This window comes from Lepidochelys olivacea (genome assembly GCF_965140295.1).
Source record: "Lepidochelys olivacea isolate rLepOli2 genome assembly, chromosome: 1".
Taxonomy (NCBI): domain Eukaryota; kingdom Metazoa; phylum Chordata; order Testudines; family Cheloniidae; genus Lepidochelys; species Lepidochelys olivacea.
In genome coordinates, this window is record NC_140411.1 from 257,628,916 (window position 1) to 257,642,237 (window position 13,322).

General features: G+C 46.0%; 1 protein-coding gene across 1 annotated transcript; it reads left to right on the forward strand.

The window, feature by feature from the left end:
* The first annotated feature begins 1,156 nt into the window (after nucleotides 1–1,156).
* On the forward strand, nucleotides 1,157–8,499 carry HMOX1 (heme oxygenase 1). Its single transcript, XM_084625198.1, has 5 exons — nucleotides 1,157–1,316; nucleotides 1,649–1,769; nucleotides 4,287–4,778; nucleotides 5,450–5,558; nucleotides 7,795–8,499. Exons 1-5 carry the CDS (start codon nucleotides 1,285–1,287, stop codon nucleotides 7,929–7,931), a joined length of 891 nt encoding a protein of 296 aa, XP_084481324.1. The 5' UTR covers nucleotides 1,157–1,284; the 3' UTR covers nucleotides 7,932–8,499.
* The last annotated feature ends 4,823 nt before the right edge of the window (nucleotides 8,500–13,322 follow it).

Genomic DNA, 13,322 nt, shown 5'->3' on the forward strand with positions numbered 1-13,322 from the left:
CCTGGGTCCCTTTTTTAACTGTACCCTGCCCTGTTTTCTGGTTGAAGGAGAATGTTCTGTTTGCCAAAAAGAAAGCCAATCGATGCATTTTCCACATCCAGCTCCACACTAGCAGGCTGAGCTTCTAACCCACCTAAAGCCTGACGAGAACTCCATTTTGGCCCCATGAGTTCCTAATTATTCACCAGTTACAACCGCAAAGGGGCAGGTGCCAGCAACTACTGCCAGGAAACCAGTCTCTAGACAATCCAGTTCTCTTTTGCCCCTAGACCCAGGTTTGTATTTCAAGGTCTCTGCAGACCTCCACCAGAATTTCCCCTAACCCAGGTATAGTTCACCATCCTTCAGGTCCAGGGATGTGCACAATAAACGGTGGGGCACAGAGCTCCTCCGGCCCCGTGGCCGCGCTGGGGAGAGCAAGCGAGCAACAGAACATGCCCCTCCAAAGGCAGTCACATTTTTATTCTTGCGCATGCCCTTGTTTGGGTCTTTAGCATGTACCTTCTCTGTGCCATGTACCAAGCAGTTACTGTGTGGGAACTTAGTACCCTTGAAGCTGCCAACCATCATTTCCATTCACTCCTCCTCAAAGTCTGAGCTCCATGTTATCTGAAAGGGAGGACATGTACAGATAGACTCTGAGGGCTTGTCTACACGGGGAGTTATTCTGAATAGCTAGTCTTGATTTATTGCAGAATATGAGCATCCACACAGGGAATTAGAGTGCCTTATTCTGAATTAGTTAATCCACTTACAAAAATGGATTAAACTAATTCGGAAAAAGTCACCCTTATTCTGGAATCAGTCTCCACACAGGGAGTTGATCAGGACTAGAGATTGCACTTTAAATTCACACCCTGCTTTAATCTGAATTAATTTCCCAGTGTGAACCCCTTAAGCATTAGTGAATCGTCCCAAGCATTCACACTGGAGCGTCTTAGTTCTCGGTGCTACCAGCTGGGCAGAAAAAGGGTTAATAAGCCTGGGCAAACTGCCCAGCATTCTGTAAGGAGACATCTTTCAACATCCTGTTTTTGAGCTTCATTGTCAAGAGAGGTCAGGAGACTCCTCCCTTCCCTGGAGGAAAGTGTGTATGTTGCAACAATTACACCAGGGTCAGCTGTTTGGTTGCTCACGTGATCTGAGCCAAGTATAAAGCAGGATGCAGAAGGGCTGCTTAATTCCAAAGCTTCCCAGAGCCCTGAGAGAAGAGAGGACAAAGGGGGACAGGAGAGAAGAAGACAACAGAAGAGTGAAAAAGCGAAGGAAGAAAAGAAAAGAGAAATGGAAGGTTCCAAGACACACAGCTCTGAAAGGTGACAGTGGGGCTAGAATCCAAGGGAAATTATCATAGAAAGGAATGGCATTTCTCCCCACCTCACTCTTTGGGTTGGGATTCGGATTGCTGCTCTCCACCTCTACTCTACTGGGAATGGGAGGATCCTTTTCCCTTTCTCCTCCTTTCTACTTACAATCTCTTCCCCCTCTCCTGGCAGAATTTGGGATGCTGATGGTCCTTCTCTTTCCACTCCCACCCTGGGATGCTTTTTCTCCCCACCCCACTTGTTGGGAAAGAGCTAGCTTTTGTTTTGGAGGGGGTGGTGAGATGTTTCTGACACTGATGGGCTTTTTCCTAACGTTTTCCCAGCATGCCTGGAGACTTATCAGAAGCCCTGAAGGAAGCCACCAAAGAGGTGCATGAGCAGGCAGAGAGCACAGAGTTCATGAAGAATTTCCAGAGGGGGCAGGTGTCACTCCAGGAGTTTAAGGTAACCCTGCAGCGCTGCTGGAGTGGATGGGGAAAACTGGGCTCTAGGGAACCTCTCGTGTCTAATTCAGAACAGCCAAGCCAGGGCTCCTGAACGGGAAAATCTTTGGGTCATGACAACGTGGCATCATTGTGTCACTCATCACGCCAGCATCTGGCCCCAAGTAACTTCAGGGCTCTCTCAATGTCTTGCAAACTCCTGTTGCAGAATGTGACACAGAGCTGTGTATTTCTGGGTGGGTACCGAAGCTACGCTTAGTGGGGGTGTGCCTTGCTTTGCTGAGGCTACAAGAAAGGGCTGAAGAAATTGATTTGTGAGGAAAGATTAAAGCAATTAAATGCCCATGTGTTTGATTATAGTCAAATGATGATTGATGGAGATATAATTGTGTACAAGCATATGAAGGGTTTAAAGCCACCAAGGAGGGTGACAAATTATTTAGAATGATCGAAGTGGGTATACATGGAAGTAACAGCAGGAAAGAGACAAGGAAAATTCAGTCTTGATATTGGAAGTCGTTTCCTAAAAGTGAAGTCTGCCAGGCTGTAGAATAGTCTCTGGTCCTGAAGGTTCCTAGTTGTTTCCTCTGTAATATTAGAATTATAACTTGGTTTTGCACTGGACCTGAGGACACGACCATACAGTTAATGGATTTGAGCAAACAGTGTCATTCACAAATATGCAAGAGCTAATCATTGCTCCAGTTGAGTGAATGAATGAATAAATGCTAATTACCTTATGGAGCCCTTTTTGCTCAGCTTGAGCAGGACCAGTTATACATAACTCTGCAATTTCTATGATCATACAATATCTAGGCGTAAGTTAACCCTGGAGAGATAATGGGGTTCCCAACAGCTGAATCACATAATAAACAAAGCCATAAGGAAAAACAGGAAAGCCAAGTGAGCTAGAAATTCCGGAGAGCCTTGAGGATGTGACACATGGATTGTCATGCCACAGGTGTTGATTTGATCTAGCATGACTCAATCATCCACCAATTTCTGAAAGTAACTACAGTGCCAAACTCCTGCAAATGGGGACGTGGCATTACCTAGGCAATGAACTTCAAAGGGGGGTAACAGTAACACTTTCCACCCCCGCCCCCCACAAGTCATTCCTCAGAGACCAAGGGATTCAGGTCAGTTTCTGAGAGGATAGTGATCTGTTGTCAGGGAGAGTCAGAAGTAACTATGGGCTCCAAAAGGTAATGCCGACTGGCTGCGATTTTCAAAATCAACTGGGGGATTTAGCCACACAACTTCCACTAAAGCCTCTAGTTAGCTTTGAAAATATCAACTATTCTAGTTAAGTTTTCTTAACTTGCCATGCAATTTTCCTCTATTTTGTAACCAAGCTTCCTTTGGCTGTTACCAGACATTTCCAAGGATTTGGCTAACGGGGTCAGTGTTTAAAATCCTTTTTATTTCTGTTGCTAACTTCCCTGTAATATACAGATCTCTTCTGAAACATGACTATGTAGAAATAGCTGCTGACTGTAGTGGGAAATGTAGGAGTGATTACTTTTTGCTGCTGTCAGCCCTGTAGAAACAACACAGATCAGGGAGAGTGAACTGGTTTCTTTTCTGGTTTTTGTATCCGCAGCAGAATTTTTAACCAAGCCTGAGCCATCTGTATCACATTGCCTTCAGATTCTGCCCTTAGTTACCCCTGAGCACCCTGACTGAAAAGACAATGGGACTGTACATGTGTTAACGAAAGCAACATTTGAGCAGCAGGATCTTCTGGTGATGATGCACAAGAAGGAAAGAGCCCAGTTTAACTGTCAAGCCCCAGTTTGAAGGGCTGGCAGTTAGAAAAAGCATCTTGTAAGAGGAGAAAATGTGAATTGGCAATAGAGACACAACAAATACACAACCTCCCAATGATCTTTTCACAAAGTCCCTTTTCAGAGATGGAATGTGCTTCCTGTCCTCTTTTATGCCAGGAGTGACCTTGGCTGCCACGGTGGGTGGGTGTTTTTTGAGGATTACTAGCTGAATGTCTCTGAAAAGATGTTCCTATCTGGTCTCCTTGAGGCAACCAAAGTGAAAGGAAAGTAGCCACCCTATTTACTGACCTTAATGAAGGGATAGGGGCTGCGGTTCCAACATCTGTGGTGTCTGAGCAGAGGTCTGCCCTTTAGATGAACAGATCATAAAGTAAAAAGGTTGTGTAACAGTCTGTCAGGGCCTAGGAAAGGGATAAGTTCCCCAATCTCTTGAGACAGTCAGAACTGAACAGTGCACTGGAGAATGTACCTTTTGGAAATCATCCCTGTATGGGGAGCGGTGTATGGGGGAATAGACTAGATGTGACCTAATAGGATTCTTCACACTCTAATTTCTATGATCCCAAGGTCTGTCTTGGTGAAGGTGAAGTTGGGGATATGGTACGACCCAATAACCAGTGACACATACACAGTGTATATATGCAGATATGTTGTATTAACGTGAAGTGCACATGAAGCTGGAAGGCGAGAGACCCTGTCGCTGACTTATTCCTTCCCTTTTACTGCAGATGGTTATGGCTTCTCTGTACTACATCTACTCTGCTCTGGAGGAGGAGATTGAGCGTAACAAGGATCACCCAGCCTATATCCCCGTTTACTTCCCAGCTGAACTGCACCGTAAGACTGCCCTTCAGGAAGACTTGGAGTATTTCTACGGCCCACTATGGAGGGAAGAGATCTCATGTCCCGAGTCCACTCAGAAATATGTGAATAGGCTCCACTATGTGGGCCAGCATGAACCAGAGCTCCTGGTGGCCCATGCCTACACTCGGTACTTGGGAGACCTATCTGGTGGGCAGGTGTTAAAAAAGATTGCCCAGAAAGCTCTCCACCTACCCAGTACTGGAGAAGGACTGGAATTCTTCACCTTTGAAGGGGTGTCCAATGCCACAAAGTTCAAGCAGCTGTACCGCTCCCGGATGAACTCCATCGAGATGGACCCAGCCACCAAGAAGAGAATCTTGGAGGAAGCCAAGAGGGCATTCTTGCTGAATATACAGGTGAGGAACTAGCCCACATTCCCCACTGCCTCTCCCACCTAAAGTACAGCTGCTATCTCCACATAGGCGTGGTGGCATTTGTACTGATGAACTGAAGGGAAGCTGCGGGCTGGCAGGAGTAGTGAGAGCTGTACTGAACTTGTCCTGTGTGAAAGTTGCTTTTATGAGCCTCCTAAGAGACTGGATACTAGAAAACTTTTTTTCCTTTGGGCAATGGATCCTCTCCAGGATTTGAATGCAGGCTCTTCCTTTGCTGCTCTTGTTCGAACATGAGTGTTTATTTGGGGGCAGGAATCAGAGTCCACATATCCCTTTATCCTAGTATTTCCACATATCCCCTCCCTCCCCTACAACTCTTCTATGAGAACACACACTCTGCTTCCCCTCTGATCTGGAGGATGAGCATTGGAGCACAGCTTCCTATTGAATTGCCCTGGGAAAGCATTTCACACACTTCATACTATTAAACAAGCAAGGAGTATAGAGGAGTTCAAGAGAGACCCTTAGGTAGACTCCTTTCTGGAGAAGGAAGGACACACAGGATCAGTGGCTGGGCCAGATGTCTTTCTCTAGTTCCCAAAATCTCTTATGCAGTAAGAAGGGGCTCAGGGAGGAGAGAAGACAGCATTTCAGGTAATGCGGTAACTGTGTGTGTGTTTCTTGTTCTCAAGGTGTTTGAGGAACTGCAGAAATTCGTGTCCCAGTGCCATGAGAACAGTCACCCTGCACAACAGAAGCCGGAGCTTCGCACAAGAGGCACAAGTGAAGCACATGAGCAAGGTAAGAACCTTCCTAAAGTCAATTTTTAGTTTCCTTTGGGGTTTTTTTCTTCCCTTTACCTTTTCTTGCTGAGTGGTAAGAAAGAGGAGTTGGCGCCAGCTGTCCTTGTGTCTCTATTTCCACTCCACTAGTGTTGGCTAGTGTAGCAGACGATTGTGTGAGGAAACTGCTGCTGAGAGCCTCAAAGGAGGCCGGAAGCATGTGGAGTCTTGTGAGCTCTGCAGAAATAAAAATTCGCCACTTTTCTACAGTGCTTTTCCCCAGTAGGTCTCAAAGTGCTATCATCGTCCCCCTTTCACACATGGCAAAACTGACTGTTTGGAAGGGTTACAATGAATGGGCCTGATTCTTCTGGTCCTCTCACTGGTTTTACACCAGTGTAACTCTATTGGCTTCACTGGAGTTACGCCGGCCCAACTGAGACTGCTTGCATGAGCAAAAGCTGCAGGACTGGGCACAGGGTAGCATGGTAAGGGTTGATGCGACAGCCCTGACTGAGGAGGCACTCCCATTATAAGCCCCTTGACATGAAGACCTACCCAGACTCCTGTCTTTTGGACTGAAACTTTTTGTGCTTGTTGTTAGTGCATATTTATGGAAAGCAAGAGAAAATTCTCTTTTTCTCCTGAGTGTTGGGAAAGTGCTGCTGTGTGGTCCCTGCAGCATTTCCTTACTATGAAATATAGCAAAGTCAGAACTACTGGTATCACCCCGGGGCTTGAGATCTTGCAGCTGCAGTATCCGAGGGCGACTACTTTCCCACGCCTCCATATTCTAGTCTAACTTTAGAGCTGAAATGGCTCCATCTACTGACAAGATGCTGTCATTGCAAGAATGACATGCTGAGGTTCAAAGCGATCTCCAGCCATTACAAACCAGGCTGTTATTGTGGGGTCAGAGTAACTATTCCGTAGCAAAGATTGCTTCCAGACTTCTACTGGAGAAAGTGACTTATCTGAGAGGATGTGGTTAAAATAAGAAAGTTCTTGTAACCTAAGAATTTTGAAACTAGCAAACAACGCTTTCATATGGTATTCAGTTGGGTCGCCTTAATTTCAGCATAAGGAACATTACTCTCAATTTCACCCTTGTATGTAGGTCTCTCTACACATTCAAGGATGGGATAATTTTCACAGAAATGGCATGAAACATTTTTAATGCATCTTTTGTCATTCTGGAATTTTATCCCCCTCTTCACGATTGAGCGTGGCACTCTCAAAAGCACTCAGCGTTGGCCTTTTGAAAATCCCACCCTAAAGGTTTTTTTATGTCAAGTGCTTACCTGCATTCTGCAACTGCCAGGAGTTGGAGGGGCCTATAGGGGAGTATTGAACCAGGGTGAGGAGCTCAGGGATACAAAGAGGCAGCCAGGAAGAGAGGGAGGCTCCCATTACTCTCATGCAGGCTCTTTTGACCACTGGCAGAGCTGCTAAGATCTGACAGAGAGGAGCCCTGCTTCAGCAAACCTTCTATAGTCCAATGTATATTCTGCCCTCATGCAGACCCCAGAAGGAAGAGAATGGACTGGGGCAGGGTACAGAGGGAGCAAGGGTTGGGTTGTGAGTCCGAGCCAAGACTGGGCCATGAAGTCAGGCTGGAGCCAGGGAATGAAGAGTGGCTGGGGAAAACAAGGCTGGAGACTGTCTGAAAGGCTCAGGCACTGGGCTTTCCAGGAAGCAAAGCCAAGGAGGAGATGAAATAATCTTAGGTGCTCCAGAAAAATCTTTTCACTGAGAAAGCTTTAACCAACACTCAGGCTTTCTCTACACAGCGCACTGAGCTGCTCCTAGGAAGCAGAAGGAGCCTGGCATTGTACTAAATTTGAGATTTACAAAAAGCAAAAGGAACCAAAACACATTAAGTTACAGCAGTGAGAGGCTACCCTGCACATCTGGCATGGAGGAAACCAATTGAGTGCACTTGCAGGGCAGTGAGGGTTATTAGACTGTACTACATGCCTGGGAGGGATGTGAAGATTTACACCACAAACCCTACCCTTCTGAACTGGTTGAAGGTACTTGACTACTGACCTTGAGTCTCACTAGCCCACCCACTTGTGGTGTACATCTGGTGTACCCCTCCACCATTATCCTGTGCAGTTGCTCACTTTGGCCACAGTTTAGCGTGCTAGGGGATAACATCAGTGCATCTTTGGAGATTGATATAAAACTAACATAGAAACAAACCCTTCCTAGCCTGATTCCTGCTCTTAAAAATTTGATTTCTGTTGATTTAGGACCAGCTCCTGTGAAAGAAGGTGAAAAGACATCGATGAAGCACACAGACATGCTGCCTAGCACTCCACTGGCACGGTGGATTCTTGTCCTCAGCTTCCTAGTGACAACGGTTGCTGTGGGCTTGTTTGCCATGTGAACAGAAGGGCCCTGCCCTCCTGCCGCTCCCTCCCCAAACTAACACACCTAATGCCGTCCATCCAGCCCTCAACCCGGACACTCTGATCTTGGCTGTGCCACTAACGCTTTTCCAGTGGATTCAGAGCACTCTGAAGCCTTCGTGTGAATTCTCTCTGATCTGCGCTGAGAGCATTTCTGAACCCGCAGACTGAACTCAACCAAAAAGCTGAGGCAGAATCAGAAAGGTCCTGAAAGGCCCTGCTGGGACCTGGCACTGCTTCAAACAGTTCCTGCAAAGAGCCCCAGATGTAAAGCACAGGCCTGGTAGCTTCCCTGCTGCCTGGGAAAAAGCCTTACTGGTGCTTTGTTCACTCCGTGTTTTGTACAGCTGGCTGATGCAGCAGCGATTGCTTCTGTGGAGTGATGAGGCTCCACTTGGATTGTAGACTGTTTTTATATGACACTATTAGCCCATTATAGCATATTTTCCCAATCATGACTTCAGATCAGTTGTTGAAAATACAGTGTTGTCCTTGTGTCCTGTCTGTATAATTTATAGACTAACAATAAACCTCAAAGTAAGAAGACTCTGCTGTGTGTTTCCTGGGGTTAGTGCCTTTTCTGGTCTGGGGGAGGAAGGAGGTACCTTTCACTTGTTGTTAATGCTTTGGGAGGGGCTGGCTGCATGGCTGCACGCTCAGAAAACTGACATGATGAGGCACAGAATGGGGAGTTAGCAGATCGGGGCTCTGTTCCCAGCTCTGACACCAATTCATTGTGTGACCTTAGGAAAGTCTCTTAACCTGTCTGTGCCATGGAGATAACTACACTTACCCATCTGCATGAAGCACTTTGAGATCTATGGATGAAAAGCTCTCTGGAAGAGCGAGGTCTGTTAATTATAAAATGTCTCTGACATTAAAGGAAATAGTTGGTGAGCCAAAGCCCCTCCACGTTTCCTGGGCCTGAGCCTCAGCTGGTGTCAATTGGCGCAGCTCAACTGACTTCAGTAGAGCTGTGCTGACTTTCACCATTCATGAGGGCCTGGCCCATCATGAATCCATTCACAGTTCCTGGCTGAGAACTTCACCTTGGATTAGAAAAATCAGTATATTTTAAAACCAAGAAGTTAAATTCCTGATGATAACACCAGACTGGCTTTTAATTATACAGAGCAGAGCTAAAAGAGACTGCAAGCATCTAATTGCACAACACAGCATTGCTAACAACCAAGGCAACACCAGCTATTAGTCACCAGATCTGACACATGCAGTGAGGTGATAAAGACAGCACCATAACCAGTATCGCTACAGCAACAATTATGCAAAGGATTCTCTTTTCCCCCTCCCCTTTCACTGACTGAAACCTGGCTAGCAGCTATTACAGTTGCAGGCTATATCACTTCACATTGTGATCTTATTATAAACAAGCACTTGCAGAAGATGCTGTCTTTCAGGTGGGACATAAAACAGAGGTGTTGACAACCTTTGGTCATCCCTTTTCCACTGCAGGTCCCCTCCTTCTTCCTACCTGACAGTCCTACTGTCTATCTGCTGTTGCCAGCTCTGGTTCCCTTTCTGATCATGTGGTAGTGTACCCCTAGGTGACCTGTCTGCTAATTGCCAGATCCTGGTCAAATAGCAGTTAGAAGGCAGGTCTTGTGGGGAATAAAAATTGTGGAGGGCCTCCTGAGAAAGAGGGACCAGCTTCAAACTAAAGTTTCAATCTACCCCACCTCTCAAAACCCTACTGGATACATTTACCAAGCCTGGGAAAACACCAATTATTTGAAATTGGCTCATTTTTAAGGTTTGAAAAGTAGGAATGTTAATCTTTTGATAGCTGACCAAATTCCAATATTTATTCATTCACACTTGTTTCATGTTCCACTGATCAGGTTTCTGTAAGTATAAAATAATTATAATTGCACCATTAATTCAAAAATGTTAAACAGAACATGCACACAAATGTGCACAAATCTCAAACAACATACTCTATCTACCCCAACATCTTTCCCATTTCCAACTCATCCTTCTGTCCAAGGACAAGCATGGGGAAACAGGTAAGTCTTTGATTTTGCCCATAAAGTCACCAAATCTGAGTTCAGATAGACACGGAGAAGGCCGTGCTATAAGCCCCTTCTATTAGTGTCAGGGGAGGGCTTGTGTCTCAAAAGATCACAGCCACTGTGGTATTGCACCAAGAGAGGTAATCCTTCCGGTAAGCTTGAACCCAAATCATTTAAGGTGTTGATTTTGACCTTTTAAAGGCCTAAACTTTATCCATGAAGATCAGATGAGCAATTTACATTCTGCCCCTCTAAAATCCCTCTGCAATTCCATTTACTCCACACATTCAGTCCTGTGCTATTAAAAAATTGCCTCCTTCCACCCAAGCAATGTCTTCACTTCAGTGATGGGCAAATTCATTTGGAAACCATTTTGCAGTGAATTTTTAACGAAAAATGTCTATCTCGATGTCAATCATAATTTAGTTGTGTACATGACTCATTGTCACTTACACAAGTGATGGGATAAAAGACTTTTAAAAGATTGTTGTCCTAAGCCAGAGCTGAATCAAATAGTTTTAATTATGTAACTTAACACCTTACATTGAATAAGTGCTATACAAACTGTGACTAATTAATCCTCACAATAACCTTGCTAAGTAGGTCTGTATTACCCCTTTTATAGACCTAAGGCGGCAAGGTTGCCAACCCTCCAGGGTTGCCCTGGAGTCTCCAGGCATTAAAGAATAATCTTTAATTAAAGATTATGTCATGTGATGAAACCTCCAGGAATATGTCCAACAAAAACTGGCAACCCTAATAAGGCCTGATCCAAAATCCAGTGAAGTAAATGGAAAGATTGCCACTGATTTAATGGGGTTTGGATTAGGTCCATAGTGGGGATACGTGACTTGATTAAGGTTCCATAATGAGTCAATATCAGAGCCACTTTTAGGGTTGCTAACTTTCTAATCACACAAAACCAAACACCCTTGCCCTGCCCTGCCCCTGCTCACTCCATTCCTCCTCCCTCCGTTGCTCACTCTGCCCCATCCTCAGTTGTTCATTTTCACTGGGCTGGAGCAGGAGGTTGGAGTATGGGCTCCAGCGGGGGGTGCGGGCTCCAGGGTGGAGCCAAAATGAGGGGTTCAGGGTGTGGGAGGGGGCTTTCCGCTGGGGCAGGGGCGAGGGAGAGGGTGAGGGCTCTGGCTGGAGGTGCATGCTCTGGGATGGTGCCAGAGATGAGGCATTTGGGGTCCAGGAGGGGGCTTGGGGCTGGGACAAAGGAGTTTGGAGTGCAGGAGAGGGTTCGCAGTGGGGGGCTCCAGGCAGCACTTACCTCAGGTGGCTCCTGGGAAGCGGCTGGCATGTCTCTCCAGCTCCTAGGCAGAGGCATGGCCAGGCAGCTCTGAGCACTGCCCCTGCCCACAGGCGCTGCTCCCACAGCTCCCATTGGCTGTGGTTCCCAGCCAATGGGAGCTGTGGAGCTTGTGCTCGGGGCAGGGGCAGTGTGTGGAGTGCCGCCACTAGGCCTAGGAGCCGAAGGGACATGCCAGCCACTTCCCAGGACCTGCATGGAGCTGGGTAGGGAACCTTCAGCCTCACGCCAACCAGACTTTTACCTGCCCTGTCAGCAGTGCTGACCAGAGCGCCAGGGTCCCTTTTCCACTGGGTATTCCGATAAAAAAATGAACATCTGGCAGCCCTAGCCACTTTGAAGTCAGGAGTTCCTGGTTTCCAGTCTAATATTTAATCCATTAGACCAGTGGTCTCCAAACTTTTTTGATCGCGTACCCCCAGGAAAAAAAAAATTGACGCAGGCGTGCCGCCGAAGAAAAAAGAAGGGAGGAGCTGCTATGTAGAAGAGCTGCCGCAGGCACTCGCCTCCTGCCGCCGCAGAACCAAAAGTAGAAGAGCTGCCGGTGGCGTGCCGGCGGCGCTCCTCCTGCCGCACACCCCCAGGGATGGTCTTGCGCAGCCCACTTTGGAGACCACTGCATTAGACCATGCTACTTTATGCAACTCTTAACTTGTCTAATATAATCAAGTTGGCGAAAGTCGTGAGAGATATTAGAGAAAATAAACTATGAGTATAACTTGGGTGTTGACCTGTAGGGCACACTATGAGGTCGATCTATATAGCCAAAGTTCTGGGGGGAGAGAGTCACAATAATGAGGACTGATGTTTGGGGAGAAGAGGCTATTGGTTGGATTTGATTTATTGCAGCTGGAATTTTTTTTGTCTTGGCAGTAAGATGTGGAGGTGGTCTGTTTTATATGACTGTATTCTAATTTTTGGCAAAGAGCTAGAGCTCTGGATAGGCACTTTTAAAATATATTCTAATTTGAAATACATAGGTGCTGAAATATTATGGGGAAGAGTTCCATAGAAATACCTATTAATTAATTACTTATGCAGAGTGTATGTGTTGGAGGATATTATTAGAGTTCTACTTTCTTTTCTAACTTTTTAAAAGTGAATTAAATTCTGGTGAAAGGCCCCAGACCAATGGCCTTAGAGATGACTGTAAATTGACAGAAGAGATTACAGCACAGACACCAGACCTACATTTATCATAGAGTCACAACAAAGCCAGCTGATCTGGAAGGAGTACTAGAACAGTCAATACAGACACAGACTAAGAAGTACAGCAAGAGCCTAACAACCAAGCAAATAGGGTGCATGTGTATGAAAATAAGAAAACACAGGAAAACTTACTGTAGAGGGTCATCTCCCATCCATATATTATTCATGGTACAAGAACTCATGCACAATGTACTATTTAGGGTTGCTAATTTTGGTTGGGCATATTCTGGGAGGTTTCATCACATGATATGTTCTTTAATTAAAGATTAATCTTTAATTCCTGGAGACTTCAGAACAATCCTGAGGGCTGGCAACCCTAGTACTGCTCTCTGCATGAGAGCTTGTAAATTTGTAATATAACCAGATGCTTTTCAACAGCAGCCTTCTTGGAAGTATCTTCTGCTCCCTGGAGACCCTTAAGGTGATCTGCTGCCAGGGGTCTTAGCAGAGCTCAGCAGAAAAAGGCGACACTGCTCTGGGGCCAGAACACACTTTTATTTTTTAAACTGAATGCAAAAAAAGAAAAATTACTTTAAAAGCTAGCGCTATGTTACAGTAGCACTGGTGCCGGGCAGGATGGTTTCTCTTGGTGCAGTATAGACCAGGGGATGGTTATCAAGGAGCCAGCCTGCTGGGGTGCTGGAACAATTTTTATAGTGGGGGTGCTGATGATGGAACCAAGTATTTGGTGTATGGTATTACTACTTCAAGCCAGGGGTTGCAGCAGCACCTCTAGTTCCAGCACCACTGCTAGGCTGGATCACTATACTTCTGGCAGCTGGCAGGAGCGGACAGGCCACATCAGAGCAGTATGA